General features: G+C 36.0%; 1 protein-coding gene across 2 annotated transcripts in view; it reads left to right on the forward strand.

Moving 5' to 3' along the window:
* The window catches only part of LOC113239211 (serine/threonine-protein kinase tricorner), a 32,421-nt gene extending 7,580 nt beyond the window's left edge, over nt 1-24,841 (forward strand). The window contains exons 3-11 of one of the 2 annotated variants that reach the window (XM_026476104.1): nt 5,509-5,641; nt 7,433-7,580; nt 9,089-9,199; nt 10,638-10,879; nt 12,041-12,180; nt 13,308-13,500; nt 17,732-17,896; nt 20,486-20,649; nt 24,361-24,841. In XM_026476104.1, the coding sequence (XP_026331889.1) occupies nt 5,520-5,641; nt 7,433-7,580; nt 9,089-9,199; nt 10,638-10,879; nt 12,041-12,180; nt 13,308-13,500; nt 17,732-17,896; nt 20,486-20,649; nt 24,361-24,476 (1,401 nt within the window). In that variant the 5' untranslated portion in view covers nt 5,509-5,519 and the 3' untranslated portion in view covers nt 24,477-24,841. The remainder of the gene's footprint in view (nt 1-5,508; nt 5,642-7,432; nt 7,581-9,088; nt 9,200-10,637; nt 10,880-12,040; nt 12,181-13,307; nt 13,501-17,731; nt 17,897-20,485; nt 20,650-24,360) is intronic. The other variant, XM_026476105.1, reaches the window with a different exon arrangement.
* The last annotated feature ends 2,951 nt before the right edge of the window (nt 24,842-27,792 follow it).

Here is a 27,792-nt window from a genome sequence, read left to right on the forward strand (position 1 = left end):
ACAAAAAAAAAGAAACAAAAAAAAAACATACAGTCGAATTGAGAACCTCCTCCTTTTTTGAAGTCGGTTAATAAATCCATCTCGTGTAGGATTTTTTAACCCTGCATGCTGGTGCCACACTCACGAGAGAAACAAATGTATGCCAGTGGTTCATTATTAATATCTTACTTGAAACAACTTTTTATTAACAACTATGACTTAAGTGCACATCAACAATTATTCGTCGATGAAGGGAGTAATCAAAAATGTTCTTTAACATAGCTCGGCATTACGGCTCTGGAGGATTATTAACGCCAAGGATACGGTCATTGGAGATGGTATCATCCCATGATTATAGCCTATTAATACAGGAACGTGACATCTCAGACCACAGATATATATCTAGATAGACGCCGCAAGTGTAAGTACTTCGCGTGTCCAAAGTAAGTGAAATTCACTTCCTTGCCGCTGCTACACTTCAGAACGCGCTCGACCGTTATCGTAGATAGTAGAAACACTAGTAGAAAACGCGAAAAATGCATTATTGTGCCATTATAAACTGCAATAGCACCATAACTGTGGGTAAACGGGTAAACAGGGACATTTCCTTCCACGGACAAGTGATTTTGTAATCAGAAGATGCAAAATTTATTTTAAAAACCATTATTTTGGTTTTGTATGAATTTCGAGAAAACAAATATTCAACTCATGATTTGTAATACATCGCGGCTTTTAATTGATGCGATATATTTGTGATCCTTTGTTAATACGCCATGAATATCGAACGAACGCATTTTTGCATAATGCATTCAGTTTCTGTGGTACGGCTGCTTGTACATTTTTTTTGGCCAAATTTAGCATTTAGTGATGTATACGTTAGGCAACACTGTTCTCGATTCTTATCAATTTTGAAAACAAAGGGACGAAAATTATTATGACCTTAGCAATATTATAAAAATATTCTATAATTCTTTTGTTTTGTATAACGTTAGTAAAGTTTCGTATTTTTTTTCAGTTTTGTAGTATCTATTATCAGTAGTATCTGTCATTTCGATAATTTTTGCAGCACGTTGCCTCGAATGTCCGAATATAGTGAGCAAATAATTAATTATTACTTTTATTTAATTATTACGAGTAATACAAAAAAATACAAAACGCATAGAAATAAAAAGGTGCGCTGTCTTTACAAAAACCTGGAGTTGGTCATACGTATGAATTCGTTGCTTTCGAGGACGGTCCTCCGTTTATCCCACCTAAGATGCTATCCAAGTATGCAGAGCAGCAGAGTTAGGAATCCGAGAAATCATGATCAAATCACAAAAACTTTGCACGAGGCCGACATTAAGTAAACCTTAAGTTACTTTAGTAAGATTTTAGATATTTTGTCAGCAGTAAGTAACATTTTCAGTTGTCTTGCCATTCAATAACTTGATCAATCACCGAACGGAAAACTATCTATTAAATTTAATTAAGGCAGTTGTAAGTTCAATATTGACGTGCGTTTTCATTATTTAAGTCAATTGATAAGATCTTCCATTACAAAAAGACAGTTATATAATAAGCTTATATTATTTCAAGGACAATAATTTTAATATTTGAAGTTGATTAAAAATTAAAGTTTAAATTATTAAGTAATTAATTTTTTTTAAAACAACTTCTAATAAAGGACATAGCTATCTTGTTTTGGTATTTTTCTACTGTGTTAAAATTTCACGACTAACTTGTACGAGTAATCAACGAATACTTGAGTCGATTAATACTAATACGTGTATTACGTTCAATCAATCGATTTAGCGCGGAAGGAGGTTTCCCATCACTAAATAGTTCTTGTGACGTCATGGTGGATACATAAAATGTGACACGCCCGGTTTTCATACAAATTGCTGTACTTGCGGCGTCTATCTAGATATAGGTATGTCTGTGTCTCAGAGGATACTCACTTAATATCGATCTAGAAGTTGTTTATTTAGCAGCAGTAAAGCTCCTTGTGAAAGATTCCGTCCAGGGACGTATGCATCGTTGAAATTATAGGCACATGGGAGTTGTCCACTTACCACACGAAAACCAAATATTGTCGTAACCCAAAATTGTGAAATTGAGAAAACACGATTTAAATATTTGAAGAAAAAAAACGTACTGAATGGATCTTATTGGGAATAATGTAATAATAACAATTTTTTTCAACGCGCGATTGCATCGATGCAAACACTTATAAATCACAACTGTAGCGATACAATCGCATGTTAAAGCCGCGCGTCTGTGTAAGGTAGACAATTAGCTACGACATTGCGTTTGGATCGCTTCTAACAGTAGTCGTGCGTAATCGCTTTTAGGGCGACGGGCGCAGCGGCAGTGTCCCTCAGGTCTTTGTGATTTAAAGCTCTAAGTGGCACTGCAACTGTTATGGACAGGCGTGTCGCTTACCACCAGGCGCACGACTTGTTCGTCCCGCCACTTGATATCATAAAAACATATTACGTAATTTAATGTTGGTTACACTGCATATTGATAGACTATAAAACATGATTATCAAAGTCAATAGCTTTACGTGTGTCGTAGTGTAGTTAGAAGATGGACAACATTATGTCATTTCAAGGCCGTGATGCTACTCAAGGTACATACCTCGTGCTGTAGTTAGTTGTAACACGTGTCACGACGACACAATCCCTTTACACAATTAATGACAAAATTTGTTCTACAGTATTTCGTTAGTTATATGTTACGAAAATTAAGTTCTTTTGTAATAATACCGCGAATGACTCCATCAACTACTATAGGTGTTAACACTCGTAAATAAATAGACACCGTGTCACATTTAATGTTGAAAAAACAGAATAAATTATTGTCTTTGTGGCATCCCGATTAATAACTGTTCGCGACTCATGTTTGTTTGTTTCGATTGATCTATTGCTTATATAAATATTTAATTTTTTTGCTAAATGGCGTTGGAAAATTATGATAAATTGCCATTGTATACATGCAAAGCGCCGCGCATTAAATTCTTATAGCCTGACATAAACGTAGACTTCGTTCTTCCTGTTAACTAAGTTTAATTAGTCAACGGATGTCTTATTGCACGTTGTGCTCACTACGAGCTGCTCGACTGGATTCGGGGAGATACATACGAATTTTCACCGATATGTGCTGTGGTGCCGAAAAGTCAGGTATAAAAAATAAACTTTTTTTTTATCCTTTTTCGAAAATAATCGCAAACAAGAGCTGAGTTCAAATAACCATCGATTGGAAAGCAATCTTATCGTATCCCGAAAAATAGAACTTTTATAGAACTTCTTTTTACAGCATTTTTCTTGTGTGTTTCGTCAAATATCGACGTCGTATAATATTTTTTTTTGTAATATCAAGTGACGGGACGAACAAGCTGTGCGCCTGTTAGTACGCTATACGTCTGTCCAAAACAGTTGCAACGCCACTCAGAGAAGAATTGAGGGGCACTGCCACTGCGCCGGTGACTCGTCACACACGTCACACATTATTACTTGGCGGCAGAAATAGGCAAGTTCTCTGGACGAACTCTTTCACAAGGAGGTGCTACTAAAATCGGATCGTCGTAGCATCACGACTCTTAGACCAAAAATTGCGCACTTTTCTTCTGATTTCAATTACGTAAAAAAGTAATTTTCCAAATTTTCCGAGATACGACAAGATTGCTTTCCAACTTCGATATGTATTAAGGACAGCGGGCATTTTAACGTTGAAAATCCTATCGAGATAGCGAGAAGCGAACGGGCATTGTTCCACTTACCCTTGATTGCAAAACATTGAATAATGTATGCTTTAGTTTTGTTGCGCTCGTGTCCAGTGAACAACAAAAATAATGACAATTACACCATTACATGACGTTTGTATTATCGGCGCTCAGGTTACATTCACGAATATCGTTGCTAATATTGCATAATTTTTACTGTCATATCTTTATGTATTTTATGGTGTTAATGTTTTAACAACAAGACAAAGGAATGAACTTAGAGGAATGAGATACTTATTCACTTACAGCAATTAGGTTGAATGGATGAAAATGGTTCCTCGCCACGGGGCACCGGGAATTTTGACAGAACGTTCTCAAACTATCTGCCAGCTTGTCGGTTTCTCATTTAAATAAATAAATATTAGACAACATCACATGCGAAATCGGAAACAACGACGGTACCACAAGCACCCATACCCGAGACAATATAGAAAAGTTAGTTTTCTATACTGACCCGGCCGGGGATCGAACCCGGGACCTCAGAGATGGCGACACCATGGAAACCGGTGTGCAAGCTATTCGACCACGGAGGCCGTCATTTTACTATGGTCTGGCTTTTTCAAAGACGGAGTAAAGTGTATTTGTAGGGTTGCCTATATATATATTTAATTGTCGACACTTTTATCGATAGATTGTGCTAAAGTCAAAGGCAAAGTTTTGCCAAACATTTCTGAATTGTGAATGTTACGACGTTCTAATTATTACTAATTATATGATTGCCTTCTTAATTCTTATTTTGACAGTTAGCCTACTAGTATCGATATCAATTTTTATTCGTATACATTTTAAAAAGAACAGGCGAATTTCATTATCTGTCGAGTTCTTAGGTTTTCGCGATTGTTAAACATAGGAAATGAAACTATTTTTCCGTATTTAAATCGCGTATATTTGTTTTTTCAAACAAACCGACGTTTCGGGCCCTTTACAGGTCCCAAGGTCACGGTTGACTGATGACATGGGACATGGGACCTGTAAAGGGAAAAATAGTTTCATTATCTGTATTGAATTAAAATGAAAATCTTTAGAATATGTCTTCTATTTGTATTTTCCTATGCCCAACAGTTGGACGAAACAAGGTCGGCTATTTATTGCAAGAACGTGATAGATGTGACCTACATTCAGTCAACAGAATCGATATCGGCAGCAATCGTTTTTAATGAACTGTCATTTTACTCCATCTTCAAAAAATACAGACTACTACTCCGCTGGCTCAGCGACCCAAAGTGGGCCTTAGTTTATGATACGACTTGGCATCAGCGCGCCCAGTCTTGTGTGATCCCTGCGTGCAGGGCGCGGAGATGTTTCTTCGCTTCCTCCCTCCATCGGTATTTGTCGGTCCGGTCGCCGACCACTAGGACGTCACATGTAGGCCCTTAATGGAGGGGCGGAGAGGTTTTTATTTTAGTGTCTTTTTTTAATAACTAAGCCACGGGGCGAATAAGTCGTGCGCCTGATGGTAAGCGACACGCCCGTCCATAACAGCTGCAGTACCACTCAGAGCTTTAAATCACAAAGACCTGAGACCTAAGTTGACAAGTCTCATGTGCCTGTAATTTCACCAGTTCCTTTACCCTACGAAACCGGAACACTGTAATGCTGACGTTACTGCTTGGCGGCAGAAATAGGTAAAGGTGGCAGTACTACCCTGGACGAACTCATTCACGAGGAACTCTACTGCTACAAAAACAATATTTTTTATTACTACGGGTCAACAACATGCTAATATTGGAAGTTGTTATGATACACAGATATTTTTGTTGCAGGGGTGTTGGAAATGACGGGTACGGACAACATACGATTTAGCGGGCACACGCTGGACAAAGCCACCAAGGCCAAAGTGACCCTAGAGAACTTTTACACGAATCTCATAACCCAACATTATGAGAGGAAGCAGAGGTTTGTATTGCACACATCCTTTACTAATTAGCACATTCCTATGTCGGCTGAGTACATTTACCCAAACTTCAAGGAAGTAGTAATTATTAATATAATATTCACAAATAGTATATAAAAAAACACATAATGTGCAATTATATCCAGAGATGGGTAGTGTGTTTAAACGCAGTCAACACGCGCGGGTATTTAACCGGGTGTGGGCAGAAATAGGTTTTAAATCATTTCTTTCCAAAATCGTGGGCGCAAACGGCAAATACGGTATTTGATATAATTCCCCACTTTTTTTTCAATTAACTTGTTATAATATCGTCAGAAAAATCTGGTTGAAATGATCCCGTGTGCAGCGCTATATATATCGACTCATCCGAAGAACAGAGTCCGATGTGATTATATAGCGAAAAGAGAATAAGTACGTTACGAGAACAATTTCGTTATTCAAACTGGGTCCTATGTAAAAGTATTTTGAGAATTTATATATCTTACTTCGTTTCGGAAATATAAAATCGAACAACGGTCAATCTGACATCCACAGCGAAGAAGAACGAACGAAATGTACTATGTCCTGAGAACAAGTAGTCTTACACATAGACCTTTGTTCTACGGATGTGTCGATATAACCGTTACGTAAAATATCACTCCTCCCGCCCCGCGCATCTACCTCAGGAACCGACTCACTTAAGCGGTAGGCATGTACATAAATGCAACTTTAGATGATTTTATTTAAGGCCACATTGTTGTTATATTATTGTAAAATAAATAAAGCTCTTTATTGTTATTAGTGTGTTGGGCGATGACCTAAGCCCTCTCATTAGAGCGGTTACAAACGGCAACTTATCAGCGATAGGTACGCGCGTTTGTATCGCGACGCATGCGATTTGTAGGAAGTTGCATCGATTCAAAAGCACGACTACGTCGATACAATCGCTTATGTCAAATCATTGAAAATTGCGTCACTTTCTATTGCGATTGTACCGTTGCTTAAGAGTCTATACTGCCTCGAATGGTTTTGGTTGATACCGTATAACAGTGCAAATGTTGAATCAATTTCTTTGGAAAAAATGTATAGTAAAATTGAGGATATATACTGATTACTATACGGTATGAAAGCACGATTCCTAAAAGGTTTCACGATAGAAAAAAAAAGACAAACACCACGAAATTTTACTAGAAAACCCATTGACTTACAAATAAATGGACGACGGGTCTAATACAAAAACCACGAAAAAAATGTCCCAAGTCAACCTATTCGAAATTTAAATTGTTATGTCATCGCAGTATCGCGCTGTCCGTAGAACAAATGAAGACTAAAGCGGAGTGTCGCGCTCTGTATACGATTTTAGCGCCTTACAAGTGCGGACACTTTTTAGCGCGGACCCGACGTCCATATAATTGTAAGTCAATGAGACAACCGCTGAAAATTGTAAATAGCTACTTTACATATACCAATGTTTTTTTTTAAATCAACTGAACTAGATAGAACACGTATAGTATACGATATAAATTTTTCAGATGGTTTTAATATCGTTTGTAAAAAAAAGAATTCTGAAATACAGCCAGTGTCCGTTGAACCGTATTAGTACGGGACAAAATTGGACTCGAGCTGAGGCAGTATCGACTCTTCAGTGTGTGTAATGGCAGACGATTAGCGACTGCCCCGCAGACAGACAGACTCGACAGACGCCGTGTGTAACCGCTCTTAGAGACGAGAATGATGAATGATGACAAGAAATTTTCATCGAATGTCCAAACACATTATAATTTCATAACACATTTGATATTTGTCACTCTAAGGTTGGACAAACTGGAGGAGTCGCTCAAAGATGAAAGCTTGACGGAGAGTCAGAAGCAAGAGAAGAGGCAACAGCACGCACAGAAGGAGACGGAATTCCTTAGGCTGAAAAGATCGAGGCTTGGCGTCGAGGATTTTGAGCCGTTGAAGGTAGACAGATTATTTATTAAGGTAGATAATATAAATACTTTGTGACGGTGCGACCTCTTCCATCGTCATCCCACATTTTTATCGCCATTTTCTCTGGTTCCTGGCCACTTACTTTTAAAATTTTGAATCGTTCTCTAAATCTTTTTCTTCGTTATACTTACTTTGCTTCTTTTCGTCGTCACTACCATCAAAATTTTTATAAAGGAGCAATATATATAGAAATACTGAACCTTTTGAGACATCGAGTATATAACCAGAAATAGAGACGAAATGTCATTTAATTTGTTTGAAAACTATTCTGCGATATCATTACCGTGACAACTGCGCTCCGATTGGCTAGCCCGAGTTCGAAACAATTGGCGGGTGTCGTCAACTGTTTTACTTCAAATCGACCAGTTAACTTGAGCTTTGCTATAATGGATGAAAATTGCAAAATTACATAGGTATTTAATATTTAATTACTGATGGAATGTGATTCCGTTTGTTTTGTAATTAGATGTTTTGCTGTTTTTCCCACGCCACCTAATAGAACATCACGGCATTGTTAGAGATATTTTCTTTATTACAATAAATACAGAATATTTTTTGGAATATACGGAGACGTACACACAGGTCATTAGTTGGCCTGTTTATATTTCAGTGCAAACGAGAGTTGATATTTATAAGAGCTATATCGCTAATGTGTTAACAGGAATATATGGCCCTTATTTCGTCTCTATTTCTGGTTATATACTCGATGTTTTGAGGTAAGTGTCTACTTTATATTCGTCCATAAGCATATATATTATAATTTCAGTTAGGGTATGTTTTATAGTATTATACTTGTGATTTTATACCAATGGTTTTTGTTACAGCATCTCCTCCTTTCCTTACTTTTTCTTTGTTTTTACCTCTACAATAAAAATTTTACAATAGAGATTATGCGGTGCGAGTCTTCTCTATAAATTCGCCAAGACTGGGCTTGTAGCCTTTATTCACTACTATGGCACAAACCTAGATTAATTGCAAAAGGAAAAATAAAACATTTTTATCATAGTATTTTACTCTGACTCACCATATTTTTCAGTCAGATTCAACACTAGACCAAAAACGAAGATGTCGTCTGCTGGTTCGTTCCGTAATATGTAGCTCAGTTGGGCCTCGGGGCATCGGCTACGGTATGGTAAATGCGCTGTTTCGAATGCAGCCGGATCGAACTAATTTTACTTTGTGTTCGATCTTTGTGTTAATAATTTACGTATTAATACAAAGCAGTTATTCAAATTAAAAAAAATAATTAAATCAGTGCAATATTTGTATTAAATACACATACACTGTTGCGCCCTAAATTAATTATTATTTTGTAGTTTTCCGGCAATAAAGCCGCCAGCTGCACCTGTCTTTTTTTTTGTATTATTATATTTACAAAATATATATATATATGTATATATATTCAGTGTGCAATAAAGAATATTTGTATTGTATTATAGAAGCGAATTTAATTATTTATTTTTCAAAATTATTTACAGGTCATAGGGAGAGGGGCCTTCGGGGAAGTTCGGCTTGTACAGAAAAAGGACACTGGCCACGTGTACGCTATGAAAATACTTAGAAAAGCAGATATGCTTGAAAAAGAACAGGTATTCATTATTTATTATTGTATTTGTCATATTTTTATTGTTGACTTATTGTTCAAACAACATCATACTTTACATTACAAGTGGTGGCATGTACATAACGAACCCCTCATGGAAGAATGGCATACGTAGAGTTACGTCAAAAACGTTATTGCTCCATTAGATACAAAAAAATATAATCCACATCTCCTCCAGTTCTTGTAACTCTGTCTACAATATTAGTGGCGGCTGACTGAATCACTTTAACTTCTCATTAAAGTTCAGACTCTACCACATCAAGCTACACATTGATGGATCTTGTTCCGTTGCACTGGAGGCTATATTTGAATAAACAGTATATAGCTTAATGAATGTTTAGAAGCAATACGTCTAACTAAAGGTGGATTCATAACGCAAAAATTCTGGCAACATATTGAAGCAATTTATCGCGTTGCGCGATACGACCTTGAGTTGATCAATCAAGAGCTGCGATATTTTAACGCGCGATGCAATTTAAAAGCTTGTATCATGTAAGCTTTTTATCGCAAAACGCGGTAATATGAGCGATGACGAACCGTCGCTTCGTCTGTATGACGGGACTCTTTTATCATTATAATTTGAAGTGTTTTTTGTGGATGGAATTTTAAGTTTCTTAAGTGGATTTAGCGGATTATGCATTCTAGCTGCTTTATAGTAAAATTATATATATAAAATTGACGGTGAGTGCTTTGTATTGTAAAAACTAGTATGTTTATGATTATAAGATAGTTAACAGGACATGTTTTTTAACGCTTTTCTTCTTTTTAATAAATACAATGCCAGAAATTAGATATATTCACTAATAAGGAACAAAAACTATTATATACGTATTGCTAACCTATGAACACATCAACTAAAGTCACAAACGTTCTAAAATACGAGGTCTCTCAACAACTATTGTGCCTTCGCGATCAAATCGCACATTGCGATTGTGCGTCATTTTTGTATTGTGAATCCACCTTAACAGTGATAGAAAACATCTCGGTAATACGTCGCAGAAGGTTCACTACCTTTGACAAACGTGTGAAGTCCTGAACCCTCTCTTTGGAGGAGACCCGTGCCCAACGGTGGAACTACTTTAATACAAGTAGGCCATGATGACCTTATTGATCTCACACATTGACATGTTATCTGTGAAGTAAATGAGAAACTGTTTATCAATAAAACATGGAGTTACGTCAAACATGTTTATTGCTCCATTTGATACAGAAAAATATAACCCACATGACGATGTGAGTTATACTTTTCCAGGGGAGGTCCATTTCTTGTAGCTCCATTTACAATATTAGTCGCTAGAGTTACAAGAATTGGAGAGGATGTGGGTTATATTTTTCTGTATCTAATGGAGCAATAAAAGTTTTGACGTAACTCCACTTACGCCATTCTTCCATGGGGGTGCGTAATTGGTTTTATTCGACTGTAGGTGGCTCATGTTCGAGCTGAACGCGACATTCTGGTGGAAGCTGATCATCAGTGGGTAGTGAAAATGTACTACAGCTTCCAAGATCCTATGAACCTTTACCTCATCATGGAGTTCCTGCCTGGAGGCGACATGATGACGCTGCTCATGAAGAAAGACACTTTAAGCGAAGAGTGCGCTCAGTTTTATGTGGCCGAAACAGCCTTGGCTATAGACAGCATACATAAACTCGGTTTTATTCATAGGTACGTGAGATGCAAATAAACACTTACGCACTTGTTAACAAGATTTATTATTCCATTAAATAACTCTAATAACACGTGCAATATACTAGAAAATCCAAACTGACGAAGCATACGGCGTTAAATAGAGTTATTTGACAATATTGCGTTCTTAACTCTGAATGTGCTAAAATCATCGAGTATATAATTTATTTGTGTATTGTGTTTTGGATCGGGAAGGTGTTAGCATATACATATCCTTTTTTTTTCTAGCTATATCAGAGGGGCCCCTTTAGTTAAAGTGCTTTCGTTTAATTTACCCATCGAATATATAACCAGAAATAGAGACGAAATAAGCGCCATCCATCCCTGACAACTCATCAGGCAAATGGGTCTTATATCACTTGTAAAATATCAATTCTCGTTTACACTGAAATTACAATTAGAAAGCTGAAATATTACAGCGCCAACTACTGACCTGTGTGTACGTCTCCGTATATTCTAAAAATATTCTGTATTTATTGTAATAAGGATAATATCTCTATCAATGGGGCCTGTTCCATTCGGTGGTGTGGGAAAAACAGCAAAACAATCTAATTAGAAGACAAACGTAACCACATCTCATCGGTAATTAAATATTTAATATGTAATTTTTCAATTTTCGTCCATTATAGCAAAGCTCAAGTTAAATTGGTCGATTTGAAGTGAAGCAATTGACGACTTGTTTCGAATTCGGGCTGGCCTATCGGTGCGCAGTTTGATTTGGCAGAATAGTTTTCAAACAAATTTAATGATATTTGTTTCTATTTCTGATGATTTCTGGTTATATACTCGATGGCTAAAATATACTTCGTCATAATTTAGTCGCATCTCCAGTGTTTGTGCTTATGGGCTTATTTTGCTTTGGGATAATGCCGCCGATGTTAATAGAACCTTTGCTCTGCAGAAACATGCGGCTATAAATATTCTTTTATAATTTATTAAAAATGTCTATATTATGTATTTATATTATATGGATAGCCTTTGTAATATAGCATATAGCACTAAATTTGAATGCTATAACTTCATAATAAAATGTAGACTGATCGTTTACGTGATCATAGGTATAATACTACTTGTGTTTGAATCATTTCTCATATTATTTTTATAAATAAATAACCCTTGTTCTACTATCTCTTCAACCAGGGATATAAAACCAGATAATTTGCTGCTGGATGCGCGTGGGCATATCAAACTGAGCGACTTCGGCCTCTGCACCGGCCTCAAGAAGAGCCATCGCACCGATTTCTACCGCGATCTCTCACGCGCTACTCCTTCTGATTTCAGTAAGTATTATATTGACTTATACCACAGATAATATAATACTGTACAATTACAGATACCCAATCTCATACAAAGTAATGTCGCACTTGTAACGCTGATCAGTAGATGGTACCAAGTAAACTCGCTAAGCTGTTGTAATATTATTCGAAAAGGCCAACAGATGGCGGTTATTACATTATTGTGAAGGTTATTGCGGTGATTATATTATACAATAACATATTATAATAAAATAGTAAAGATGTTGATGCAGTTACTTTTAATATTTCGAATAAAACATTACTTAGTTTCGAGAATAAGTTCAAAAAGTGCCATCTATGCAATTGATTGCAAACTAATAAAACAAAACCGCCTCTGTGGCCGAACAGTTACTCTGCTGGACTGCCACGCAGAGGTCCCGGGTGCGATTCCCGGGCCGGGAGAAATATTTGTGTGGCCTACATTTATTTATCTCGTGCGTTTGAGTGTAATTTGTGGTTGCCTATGTGTGTGTCCATGGCACCCGTGATACAGGGTTTCCCTAGTGCGGGGGATGAGTGTGTGCGTAAAAAAAAAGAAAAAAAAGGACGCCATTATGAAATCTTTGATTTGTTACCTGTTCAAAATTGCTTTTCAACGACCCAGTTAAATATTTTGACCAATTTTATGAAATGTAAATGAATTTTAATTTCAACATTCCTATAATGTTGTTTAAAAAGCTTTGAATTTCTTTTTTAAATTTGGAAAATTTTAAAAATCCATCCTGTATCCAATACTTACAGTTTGCGTTAAACATTGACAATCTCTGTGCAATGCGTTGACGACCTCCATAGTTTTCATGGTGTCGCTATCTCTGAGGAGCCGGGTTCGATCCCCGGTCGGGTCAATGTAGGAAACTAACATTTCTACTTTATCTCGGGTCTTGGTGCCTGTGGTACAGTCGCTTTAGCTATTTACTTTTTTATACATGCGTCAATATCATCGTATGATTTGCATTCCCTAATGTTTAGTTACGATCTATTTCTAACTTTGATCTCGTTTCACATCAATTAAAATTATATTCGAATAGATTCCAACCTATGTTCTACTATGCGCCTTCAATTACAGACCGAATCACAAATTATATAGTACAAGACGTGACAAGAGATGGTAGGGCAAAATTTCTTTTTCACAGTATCTACGTCGTCGTCGGCGATGGACTCAAAGCGACGGGCGGAATCGTGGAAGCGTAACCGGCGGGCTTTGGCGTACTCCACTGTGGGCACACCGGATTACATCGCGCCCGAAGTGTTCCTACAGACCGGCTACGGACCGCAGGCTGACTGGTGGAGTCTCGGCGTTATCATGTGAGTTTGATTAGTGCCTAGAGACTTGCTCGATTTTTCGCTGATCGATATATGTGTTCGAGTCAATGCCAAAACCCTATATTCTCTAAAAAAAATAATGTAAACAATGGCTCATGTCTGTGCCGAAATCGAGTAGCAATTAGTCGGTTTTTTTTAAAACTGTTTTTTTTCTAAGTTAAACACATTTATGTTACATAGCTCTGAAATAGTGAATCTTTACATTTCGACTCATCCGAAGAACAAAGTCCGATGTGATTATTAGCAAAAAGAGAGTAAGTACGTTACGAGAATAATTTCGTTATTCAAACTAAGGCCTATGCAAAGGCGTTTTGAGAATTTATATATCTTATTCTGTTTCGGAAATATAAAATCGAACAACCGTCGATCTGACATCCACAGAGAAGAAGAGCTAACGAAATGTACTATGTCATGAAAACAAGTAGTCTTGCACATAGATCGTTGTTCTACGGATGAGTCGATTTTAAGATTATATCAACTCCCGAATGGGACGTTCAAGGCGCGTGACAATGCCATTGCAGTACAATAAAGCAAATACGTTCTTAGCATTTAAAAGAATATATAGGTTAAATTTTCTTGTTTATTGTTTTTTCAATTTTTATACATTTTACATATAGTGCAACAAAGACGGCCTCTATTAATTGCTTTGTGTTTAGTATACACTTCGCTTGCCGGTCTGATGCAGCAAACGAATAAGTGAAGCATGAAAAGTTTTCATCCTTTCTGTCCACATTACTGTTCTTTTGCTTTAATTAAATAAATAAAAATAAAATTGTTTATTCAGTAACATAACGTACAGAGAAAACTAAAGACTACTTATGCGATTTAATGTAAAAATAACACATGTACCTGAACTAGGAAATTCCTGTTTTTCAGGTAAAAAGTACTACTAATTATAAACGTGAATACTATTAATATTATAAATACTTTTTAGGAGAAACTTATGAAATAAAATTAAACAATTAAACAATAAATTGCCAATAAAAAAAACACTTAAAGACAACATTTATTTTACGATAAATTAAAATAAATTGTTCGCATATATATTTGTTTGCGTGTTTTATGGATAAATAAATGTCTTTTTACTTTTATTTATTTAAACATGTCGTGTCATCAAACGCGTCGATCGTTAAAAAACCTATCTTATAAATCTGCAGACATCATAACTACAATTTGTTTCCTAATTTTCATTTATATATTTTTTTTATAAAATCAAGTGACGGGACGAACAAGTCATGTGCCCGGTAGTAAGCTACGCGCCTGTCCATAACAGTTGCAGTGCCACTGACGAACTCTTTTACAAGGAGCTCTACTGCTATTTAAATATATAACTACCAACACCCGCCCCTTCCTCCGCAACCGCTCGTGTTGCCATTGTACTTATCGATTCTTCTATAATCAAATAGTTCTAGTCATGTAAATATTTTGAAATTAGAATTAAACAATATATGAATTGCTGGTGCTAACACTAGTGTTACATCGAAACTTCAATACCGGCACGCTAATGATGACCGTTTTCACAGATTGCAATAATGAGGTCAGTCAATTCATTGTCGAAAAAAATATAATCAAATGCGAGTCGCATCTATACGTTTTTAGATTTATAACTAGTATTGCTGAATAAAAAATTTTAATAAAACGAAAATAAAAATGTTTACTTAATATATCGTCAATTCAAAACTGCTTTGTTGCATTGAACATTGACGCGAGTTTGCCGGAGGTAGTAATTGTGCTGGAAAATGCTATAAGTAACGATCGTATTAGATTTTGTGCTGGAAAATGCTATAAGTAACGATCGTATTAGATTTAATTTTTTTTTTATTTCGAATTTTGAAAAACAAATGCCGAGTTGTGTCATTAAATTATACCTTCCATAATGTTTATTGTAAATTATTTACAACAATTTGCTCCTTCAACGTAGTTATGAATTAATACGAAACTAGATGATCGGACAAACGTCAAAACGACCATCATAGCGTGCCGGTATTATAATTGCTGTAACATTTAGGCATTAATACATAAGCGATGCGTTATGTTGTTTATCACTAAAAATACTCTGTGACACTAGCTTGACCAAAAGACCGAAAACCAAGCTCATGAGGGATTGACGTCTTCCTTGGTCGAGTAATTGCAAACCGGTTTTCATGGTGTCGCTGTCTCTCCGGGTTCGATCCCCGGCCGGATCAATGTAGAAAAAAGCAAATTTTCTATGTTATCTCGGGTCTGCGTGTTTGTGGTAGCCGTAGTTTCCGATTTCCCATAATATACTAAAATGTTCAGCAGTTCTTTAGTTACTTACTTTGGGATCAGAGCATGTTTGTTGTCTTATATTTATAAAATTATTTATTTATCTTGTAAACTTATTAAGTTTAAACCGTCATTTGTGACTCCGGTTCTTGAACTGCCAATTGAAATAACTACTTCCCGGTCTACATAGAAATTTACCAATTAGATATTTTATTACTAATGGAAATTGATAAATATAAAGGCAAAGAAAAAATAAAATACACTTGATCGAAGTGGTTCCGGGTTAGATTCCCGGTTAATTAATTATACGAAACGAGATTTTCTGAATTCAATTGCATTATCGACTTATATGTCGCATATGATAACTAGCATTGTATTATCTCTCAAATTGCGATATGGAGTCAATTGTATACGATTTAAAAAAGCCTAGTGGCTTGAAAAGCCGTCTCCCAAGTAGAGGTCATGGGTTCAAATCCGGCCTCGCACCACTTGAGTTTTCGGAATTTGTGTGCGAAATTTGATTTGACGGGCTTTTCGGTGAACCTGCACGTCGAAGAAGGTTCATAAGCCACGGAGAGCGTGTGAAGTTCCCAACCCACATTGGGCCGGACTATGGCCTCATACCCTCGCCTGAGAGGAGACCTGTGCACAGAAGTGGGAGGTATAAATGGGTTGCTAACTATGTTATTTCTCATGTGCGATATGTCGTAGGTTCTTTTAACTAGAATGGATATTCTCTATCAAATAATTCTATATACAGCTCTCCTTGGTCATTAAAGCTACTCATTTGTTTTCTTTTTTATTATACTTGCAATATTTTCTGTGAAAACATTTGAAGAGTTGATGATGAATACATTTCATTATCTCGCATTGTTTCTAATGTCTTTGTGTGCTAAGCGAACGATAATTTCTATATCATGTTTCTTTTTAAAAAAATTTTAACATTGTTATATAACTTAGCATACCGTTTCTTTGTTGAAAACTATGCCTTTGTACAGCTTCTTCACCTGCGACTGAGTGTACAATATGATATGATTACGTTGTAAATTAATCATTAATAATATACCGCCTGCTTTGTGAACATTACTTACTTATAGCATTAACTTGGAAGGCAATTCTATAAAAACATGATCATGGTAAAGATTTGTTGATTATTAATATATTTACATGGCGTTAATATATATATATATATATACACACACATATATATATACATATATATAATACTAAGTGAAAGTATACTATTAGACAATTTTGTATTGTATCCCAGAAGCTGGCAACATTTGTCGCTTGTCATCTGTCCAGGTGCCAAATGATTACGATACATATTGTCACGTCTGTTTCCGTAAAATTCGGTTAATTAGTACATGGTGCATTAAGGGCAGTAAATAAGGAATTACGAACGAGACTGTTAGAAACCTGAAGTCGAAGACTGAGGGCCTTCGGAGTCGAGGTTAAGTTGCCTATAATGCCCCAAATAAAACCAAACCATCACCAAAACCGTAATCAAAATAGTCGTGAGAAGAAAACGGGCCCTAAGGTTTTATTTGGGACTTTATAGTCAACTTGGCCTGCATGCAATCATACTATTTACGTGCAAGTATGATGAAAAGAATATTAATGTATAAGTTGCAATATTTACACAGCCATGGTAATATCGACTGTGAACTGGCAACCGGTACTATCTCAATTTTGACAATTTTACATTAACTTTATAGGCGAAGAAAAAAATCATTTGCGTCATATATATAGCATCTGATTTATTAAATAAAAATATGTACTTTTTAAATATTTTTATTACTCATACACTACGTATTTTTATTTCATAAACCAGATGGTATATAAATGACGCAAACAATTTTTCTCTACACCTGTAAAGTTGTCAAAATTGAGATAGTACCGGTTTGCCAGTTCACAGTCGGTATGCTGGCAACAAGTAATAAAATACATTGTGCCCGGGTTTCAGGTACGAAATGCTAATCGGGTACCCCCCATTCTGCTCGGAGTCACCACAAGAGACGTACCGCAAAGTGATGTCGTGGCGGGAGTCGCTCACTTTTCCCCCTGAAATCCCTATTAGCGAGGAAGCAAGAGAAACGATAATGCGGTTCTGCTCAGAGCCTGATCGCAGGTATGTTATTTGCTAGGCTATTTGTTTAACATGAACTTACTAAAGGAGATGTTCCTTTAGTGGTACTAAAATAAATGGAAAATTTGACCAGGCTATTAGTTGGTTTTTTGAAAAGAGCTCTCAAAATTTAGAAAGTCTGGATTAAAAACAAATTATTTTTGACCTGCAATTTCCAGAAAATTGTTAGGGATTTTGAATGTGTAAAGTGAAAAGGAACGCAATCCCACGAAACGGAACGGATTTTATGTAATTTTTGGGCTAATGGGCCAGTGGCCAATGCCATAAAAACATTGACAGATCAGATGTCAAAGTAATTCTTGTTGCAATTATGTTGCAATTTAATTAGCCAATTAGAATTATGATATTGAATATTTTTGCATTTAAGTGTTGCTGCTTTTTGGACTTTTTGTAGTATCGCAGTATTGCTGGAATTAATTTAACATGTCTACCACACTTTTGTTTTAAAATAAATAAAAAATGCAGGTCATAATAATTTTTGTAATTATTTTGCTAACCTCTTTATTTCAAGCTTATATCTAGCAAAAAATTGAGGTTGGTTAAATTTTTCTGGAAATAAAGTACCAAGCTCCACACTAATTCGGTACAAGCCCTTTATTTATTATCTTGGCTCCTATTGTTGGAACCGAACGTATTTGGACCGCGCCTTGTAGCACACGATAAACGATCCTAGGACCTGACATTGTAGCACCCTTCCCTGTGTCCCAAGACCGTGCATTCCCATTATGTCGTGACGACATATAGTCGTGCAGTATAAGATGACACTGTCGTGACTGTGGGAAGAGCTAGAACGACAGTCGCCCGACGATAAATAAAACGTCATGATAAAAATGTGACGACAGATAATCGCAGCTTTAAGCAATTCTATCGTGCAAACGACAAGGCGGCTACCGTGAACCGATAAATTGTCGTCACGGTCTAGTGGGAACAGGTAGATACGACAATCGTTCAACGTAAAAATAGACGTCCACGACACAGCGACGACAGACAGTCATGATAAAGGATCAGGCTAGACGCGACTGCCCTTCAACGACAAATAAATTCAAATTAATTTATTCTCAGACCAATTAGTCCATATTTGTTGCTAACAATCTTGTAAGCTAAGTTAGTAGAAACAAGGAGAACAATTACAATACATTAAATTAAATTTCATTATTATTATAAATACATTATTATATAGGAAATGAAACTATTTTTCCGGATTTAAATCGCGTATATTTGTTTTTTGCAAACCGTGACCAACGTGATCAACCGTGACCATGGGACCTGTAAAGGGCCCGAAACGTCGGTTTGTTTGAAAAAACAAATATGCGCCATTTAAATCCGGAAAAATAGTGTCATTTCCTATGTGTAACAATCGCGAAAACCTAAGAACTCGTTACATTATTATATGTTCACGTGTAACTCGGTGAACTTACGGAAAACAGCCGAGTCCATTCTTCCTGATATCATCCTTAGGATACCAGTGGTGCTCCCATGCAATGCAACATCTGGGACGCACTTTTTTTTGCGCATGATTGCGTAAAAATTATCAACACACGCATGCGCAAACATGCCATAGGCGCTACAAAAGCGAGGAAGCCTCAACAGAACCCTAAAGATGTTATTGTACATTACACGTAAGGCGTTGTACGCTCGCTGTTTGAAGTTGGTCCACAGTCCACCTGTATAAAAATTCTGGCAGTAAGCTCTGAAAAGAATTATCTTTACAGTAACAGAGCACCTATGAAACCTCAGGGCTAACATGTTACCGCGTACCGGCAACGCCCTGCGCTTCTCTCAACATCATCATCGTCTACAAGATTTTCACTAATAAATATAACATTACGACATAATGGAAAGGCGCCCTTACGGCATACTTAACGTGACCATCGTTTTTTTCCTTCAAGGCGGGACCCGTGTAAATTTATTATTGTTTTAAAAGTGAAATACATGTTTGTGACAGAAATATATATTGATAAAAAAAAATTCAAAAAATATTTTCAAATATCTAGTGATGAAACATTAAAATAAGAACTAATCTTGTGTAGTCTGGCGGGCTGGCTTTATATATATTTCGGACGAGCAAACTTGCTTTAATTTGTCAGGTTTCGTTTATAAATACGTTCCACGGGCCGAGAAGGCACCGTCACTGATTCATTCCGGCCAAAGACACAACTATGTAAAAGGCGCGAGCGACTTGGCTTACTTGCTGCTACGCTTTCGTGCCATTCTTTTAAATTTATTGTCACGCGTGTCCTGTTTAGTCAAAGCGGGACAATTTTAAGCATTTTGGAGAAAGCGGGACGTATGGTCACGTTGGGTATACTATAATTAGTTTCAAGACCATTACTTGTACCACACTTTTGTTTGTCCCAAAGATAACAGGTTCCAGGACCGAATCTTGCAGTCTCAGTACCGTTACTTGTCGCATACTGACACTTTTGGTGTACCGCGTCTTGTGGCGCATGAGAATCGGTCCACAGACGTTTCCTTCTAGCATATTTTGGCAACCCAAAAAACAGCACCTTGTGTGACTCGCTAATCTCGCGTCTGGCAATTTTTGTTATAAGAATATGTTGTGTCATGCAGATTGGGCTCGCAGCGTGGTATTGAGGATGTCAAGTCAGTGCCATTCTTCCGTGGTGTGGATTGGTCACACGTGCGCGAACGTCCCGCCGCCATCACCGTCGAGGTGCGCTCCATCGATGATACTTCCAACTTCGACGAGTTCCCAGACGTCAAGCTTGAAATTCGTGAGTATACACTACTATAGTCGTCTCGTTTTTGAAGATGGAGTAAAATGACAGTTCATGGCGTTAAGTGTTGCCCACTTACATGCAGCTAGTGATTGTAGTCGATAAATATTCTATCGACTATCGAGTAAATATTGGTCACGCTCATGGAATAAATAGCCGAACTTCTTTCATTTGAATCATCGTCGACCCAATATTCATCCAATTACAGAGCACAAGTTCATTTGAATTGTTAATTTTTGTAAGTTCATACATATATACACTCTATTCAGAACTAAAAATACACAGAGGAGACATATGTTTTAAAATTTTTAATTTTAATTCAATATAGATATTCAAGTCTGGCTATTCTTGTTAAAATGTCATTGACCTACCAACAAATGGACGACGACGAATACAAAAACCGCGAAAAAATGTCCGAAGTTACATGTAACGAAATATAAGAAAACTAAAACATTTAATTTAAATTGTAACGTCATTGCAGTACTGCCTAATTTTGTTTGCAACCATTTAAAGGGCCCAAAAACACCATATTCAGCTTCTAATGGAAACTTAAGAAAATGTACTATATTTAGATTCGACTGAAAATTGCTTCAACACATAAGAAATGGGGCAGCCTTTATTGTAAATATCAATTCATTTTTATATATATTATTATGTCGAATTTTGTACAAATTCAGTTAAAGAAATAATAAATAGTTGGGCAGATACATACATACGAATATTAGAAATGTGAATGTACCGATATTCCAACTAAACGTAGGGTCATATTCCAGAACTCTACTCAATGCTCAAGTCAGGACTTGAGTATTGCAGTGAGCACTGAAAAGCATACTCAAGTCCTTGCCATTAGGTTCGTATTTCCAGTGCTTGAAACCATACTCAAGTCTGCTCAAATCCTGACTTGAGCATTGAGTACAGTTCTGGAATACGACCCGTAAACTCAAATTTTGATGCTTTTTAACAGACTCAAAATTTGCTTTTGTTTTGTAATATTCCTAAAAAATACATTTGTCGTTATGAAAATTCGAGCTAACGTTATTTGCGGCAAATCTATTAATATCATATTGTCTAGATTTTGATAGGTTTGAATCCCAAGCTGTAAAAAGAGTACTACAATTTTTGTTAACAATTGCTAACGTTTAATAAAAAATAATTTTGATATGAATAAGATTAAAATCAAAGCGACTCTATAGTTTCTTTGTTCTAAATATTTCAATCGCTTGTGGTTCGAACAATTGAAAATGACCAAGAAGTTTATATTATAAGCTTCTTGAAATTGACGTAATGGGGCTCTCTCCATCTTTTGCACATGCAATGTTTAGAAAAAGGACAGTTAATTATTTGATTATTTTGTTTGCTTTTGTAATTTATATTTACGACTCATTTACATATAAATTAAAATTAAATACTATACAACTGTAAATTACACTTTTTAAATAATAACTAAGATAACACAATGTATTTATTTAGTGAAAATATGGTGGAAAATCTTGGTTTTACACTTTACTGCAGTAATTTTTTTCAAGTTTGATGAACAACCGCGCTGTTAGTAGAACAAACGAAGACTATTGCCAGATTGACGCTCTGTATGCGATTTTAACACCCTATAGGTGCGGACACTTTTTAACGCGAACCCGACGTCCATTTGTTGGTAGGTCAGTGTATAATGTATATGAATAAAAATGAATTTCTATACTAGTAGGTCAACTGTCAAAATAGGAATAAAGAAGGTAATAACGGAATTAGTAATCATTAGACGTCGCAACATTCACAATTCAGTCATTTTTGGCAAAATTTTATCTTTCACAATCTATCGATAAAACTATCGACAACAACTACATAACTATTTAAAATTTTATGAGAACCGGCGATCTACAAATATCATTTTACTTTCTCTTCAAAAAAGACAGATTATAGACACACCATTCATTCTTAAGCAACTACATTTTAGTTGCTTCAAAAGTACAAATCCCTTTACGTGATTAACGTTATTAAAGTAGCTCTGCGCGACTTCGACAGTTAATGCTAATCATTCGAATGGCAAATCATTCGCGTAAGTCGAATCCAAGAACAGTCATTCGACTCGAGTTGAATGCCCCTGCCGTTCGCTCGGGTGCAAAATCGAATGATTATTATGTCGGAACTACTCGGAATTGGACTTCACCAGATCATTCACCATGTCCATATCAAAATTCACGATATTTACGATATTTACCATATGTCAGAGATGGCTAGGTGGTCATGGGTATCGTTGTGTTCCATGGAATCTATGGATTAGTAAAGACTGGTCATTCGAATACAAAAATTAGTAGGTTAGTAATTTGTCATTCGAGTGACAGGGTTTGTGACGAGTCGAATATCGAAATCATTTGCGAGCGTGCATCTCTATATTAAAGATCTCTTTGATTTGTCAAGTAGCTCTTCTAAATCAGATCTGTCGATACGACATTCGTGTATAATGAAAGAAAATCACGTGTCCGATGAATTATAACTCCTTATTTCCAACTCATAATTTTTGGTTCGATTCCTGGGCCAGGAGAAATATTTGTGAGGCCTACATTTTATTTCTCGCGTGAGTTTGGGTGTAATTTGTGGTTGTCTATGTATGTGTCCATGGCACACGCGCCACAGGCTTTCCCTAATGCGGGGCTATGAGAGTCGTATCTTCTAATGAGGATCGGCGATCAAGATGGCAACCCGAACTTTGGACACTGCAGCTCTGAATAATGATCGGGTGCTCCTATTGAACCACTGGCGCGAATCTGTGAGCCAGGATATTCTCCTTCTTCCTACACCTCCCTTACAGCACCCAGATACTCCATTTTTTTCTTTTGATGTTATTTAACACTCTTGGTATTACCAACACGTTGCAGCACCCTTTCGTTTCTTTTTTTGCGCATAATTCATCAATCATTACAGATTCTAAGAGTGTCCAAGCTTCTGCTCCGTGCAAAAGAAACTGAATGTTCTATTTCGTATCAATAGTATATGTATTTCTACCAAAATCCTACAAATTGGTGACAAACAAAAAGAAAGAATTAATAATTTATGAATGTTGTGTCGTCCTTAATGTACCTTATTAAATAAATAGAAATGTGTACTTTTGCAGGTTTTAGTTAACAGGCCAGTATGTAAATACCAGGATTGTTGCTGATGCAGGTTTTTTACACATCAGCGGATGCTTATTTTATGTATAAAAAAAAACACGAAACATAATTACATCCTCACTTAATATATCTACCTGAAAAAGCTTTCAATTTTTGTTTATGTTGTAATAAAATAGTTTTAAGTTATATTCTAAAAACAACAGCTGAGCTCACGCTGCTTTTTCGGCTACCAGTCTGTTTCCAGAACGTTTACGTTTTAGGACATGTCACGACTCGAACATCCGCATTGAATATCAGCATCATCGATGAATGCGGTTACGGATATTTTAATTTATGCAGATTAATAGCGGATGTGGATGCGGATGCTGATATTCGCAACAACCCTAGTAAATACCAAGACAAAACCAAAGTTTCAGGGCTATAGGTGCTCTTTTCTACGCACAGAAACCAATACTGTCAAGCCAGAAACAGAACCCTTTCGATAATTTGTCACGTAATCAATAACGTTATATGATATTTTCTCTATTTGATATTTTTGTTATTTTTAAGAAGTCTATAATGCTTCCAATATAAATAACACTTGTCTCGTTATGAATTGCAGCGTCAGCCCCCATCACACAAGAAGGCGATGTGGCGTATAAAGATTGGGTGTTCATCAACTACACGTTCAAGAGGTTCGAGGGTCTCACCCAGCGCGGCACACCCACCAAGAAGTGAAACTTGACTCGGCTCTCGCAGCCCTACTAGCATTCACTGTATATTAACATAGGAAAGAGGTGAAATTAATTTTGCTTCATAACTTTCGCTTTATACGTGACAGTTATAAATATATTGACAAGAGAGATTGGGTTAAAACTATTTTCATTTCACATATAAACGAATAGGTCTTAAATACTGTAGGGAATGGATTCAAAGTCGCTGTGTCGACTTGGGATGTTTATAACTTCATATTGTTACAAGCCTACCCCTTAAGTGAGTCGATTCCTGGGGCAGGTGTGCAGGAGGAGTGACAGTTTACGTAACAGTTATGTCGCGCTCCACACGGCATAGTTTCACCAAGATTTTTCTGACGATATGCAATAACAAGTTGATTGAAAAAAGTGCCAAATGGCTTGTCTATTCATTTCAATTATCATTGAAATGGCTTTTTTATTATGGTTTCACATAACAAACAACAATTGACTAATTTGGTATACTCCGTCCAATCATTTATTACTGACGTGAAGTGACGTACTCTTTAGCTCCGATATTTATCAAGCCAACAGATATTCAAGTTGATAAATTTTGTAACCTGTCTAATAAATTATGATGGAATGAAATAAATTACAAACAATTATAATAAATTCTTATTGTTTATTATAATGAATCGTCGGATTCTTCATCTGAACGGAAATTATAACTTGAATCCTCATTATTAATTCTTGAGTACACAAATTGTCAGACAACAAACTTCTTTTTTGACCCCTCTCACATTCACGATTAAAACTTCTTCATAAATAAAATCGATTGTTATGGAAAATCGATCGGAAACACATTAGGACATTACTAATTGATTAGAATTCGTTAAAAAAATCTTGTTGAAATTATTTCATATGGAGCGCGACATAACTTTTACGTAAACTGTCACTCCTCCAACCACGCAGCTATCTCAGGAACCGATTCATTGCGGTAGGTCTGTAATTAAATGCGTCGTTGAACTTTTAAACTATAACCGGGTCAGCCGCTTGCACGCTGTAGAACTCGAGAATACACTATTTTTAGTAATACGAACAGACACAAAGACTTGAAACAAATTTCTTGATTCTTTTATAACAAAAATTTTGATCGCCAAATGTGTTGTCTAATATGCTACTTTTGTAGTTGTGAGATATACAATAGCTGTATAAATGAATATTAAAGACATCACTGACGTCACTCAGCAGAAAAGGACAAAAGTAATGTTTTAAAGGGTAAAACCGATCTGCGAGCGTTTTACTACATCGGACTCTTATAACGAAGCTAAGCTATTCTGCCCTCGGAACGAAAAAGGGCACGACTAACATTTTTATCGAAATTTAGTTACATACATACTCTATACATCCATACATCTGACTTAAATAATCAGACTTTTAATTATAGAAAGTAATATTTGACGTTTATTGCGTTAAAAACATTCATATCAAAGGATTTTACTTAAGAGGGAGCAGAGGAAAAATTTCTAATCTTCGATTTGATTTTACAGGGGTATATCCACTTTAAAGTAAAAATAAAATATTGTATGAGTAACTACACGATATATTCAAGCATAGACATTAATCAGAAATATAAAACAATAAAAGTTTCCTCGATAGATAAAAATCACGAAATGACCTCTAATTCCCACATTTATTCGATTTATCCTGGAAATGCTACAGGTTATTAGGACAAAAATTAGATAATTAATTATATTTATGCATGACCGACAACTGTCACTACGGATTTTTGTTTCATCACTATAGTTTAAGAGTTATTCCGCTAAAACGAATTGGGTACTTTTAATGCGCAAAATTCAACATCTTCTGTCGCATGTCACGCGAACTTCAGGCGTATATTTGTTTCACAAATTTGGGCGGAGCCAACGTCAAAACTTTTGTGGCATGAGAACTCTTAATAATGTTCGGACTGTGCCCTTATTATGGTAGTACGATTACATTATAATATAATAACACAAAAAAGGTACAACTGAATATAATTGTACGCTTTAGTTTACGATTCACTTCACTTATTCGTTATTATAAAAAAAAAACAAATAAAACCAATTTTTTTTCTTGTAAATTAAAAGAGAAATTTAAGGTATTTTTAAAAACGGCCGATTAAAATTTTATAAAAGTTTCTGTATAAAACATGTGATATGCATTTATAACAGAAATAACCTACTTAATATCAAAAGTATATTTTAATTATTCTTTTTGTCACAACAACCTGTAAAATATCTAAACATTAATTATTTGCTGCGTGTAACTTTTTTTCTTCCGAAGGCAGTATTATGACTTGTACAAATAAGGCTGCTTGAGTTCTTCTTGATAGTATGAAACGCTAGACTTTTAGCGTGTTTTACAACAGTATTTTAAAAATCGACGTCTACTTTTCGTTCTATGACATAAATATAATTATTAATGCCAAGATCGATCACTTACAAAAAATCCTTCGATCCCGCTGGATTCGAACCAACGTCTTCCAGCAAACCGTGCTAAGCAGCTAAGATTTCTCACAGATGGCGCTAAAGCAAAGAAGTCGTTAAAATCCAAAAAACAAAGATCTGCAACAAATCGTAAGATTCACTAGCTCATTCCGTAGCCAATTTAATAAAATTAAAAATAAATATTTTTTGCTATACTGTTACACAGATAATATTAAGTTAAACTATGTCACAAGTATCAAAATGAATAGAGATGTACAAAATACCAATATTGTAAACTAAAATTATGTTTTAAATATAATGACGTGTAAGTAATATAAGGTATAAACGTGTCGCAAAGCGGTTGACGAACATGTCCACTTAGCGGTTTTGAATCAATTCACTTAGTTTTAGTGCCCTTTTTGTGTCGTCGTCGCATTAAGCTACGCTTGCGTATCTATTATGTATTATTTGTGCCACGCATGACAATAAAAAAATTCTATAAAAACCGTTTATGCGGTCAATGCGCAAGCGCAGCATTTGCCGAGACAAATCTACTAGATAGAGTAAAGAAACCCGTTAGACTCAATGACATATTTACGACCTTTTCAGAAAGAACTCGATTGCGGCGACATTACATTTATTGAATTCTTCATTTTCATTGTCATTATTCAACCAATTTCTATCGAAGTATCTCCTCTTCAACCGTATCTTCTCGCATTAACTTTGATACTCCAACTCTCTCTTATTACGCTGTTCTTCATTCATGTGTATGTTTAGGTGTTATTTGTCCTTTTGCAATAAACTTAAGTACGTATTAAACCAATACTTAAATTAATAAGACACTCTTAAAACAATGTATTGAATACACAGTACCGGCATGCTAAGATGGCCGTT

The sequence above is a fragment of the Hyposmocoma kahamanoa genome, unplaced genomic scaffold (genome assembly GCF_003589595.1).
Source record: "Hyposmocoma kahamanoa isolate Upper Pololo Valley unplaced genomic scaffold, ASM358959v1 99702, whole genome shotgun sequence".
In the NCBI taxonomy this organism is placed as follows: Eukaryota; Metazoa; Arthropoda; class Insecta; order Lepidoptera; family Cosmopterigidae; genus Hyposmocoma; species Hyposmocoma kahamanoa.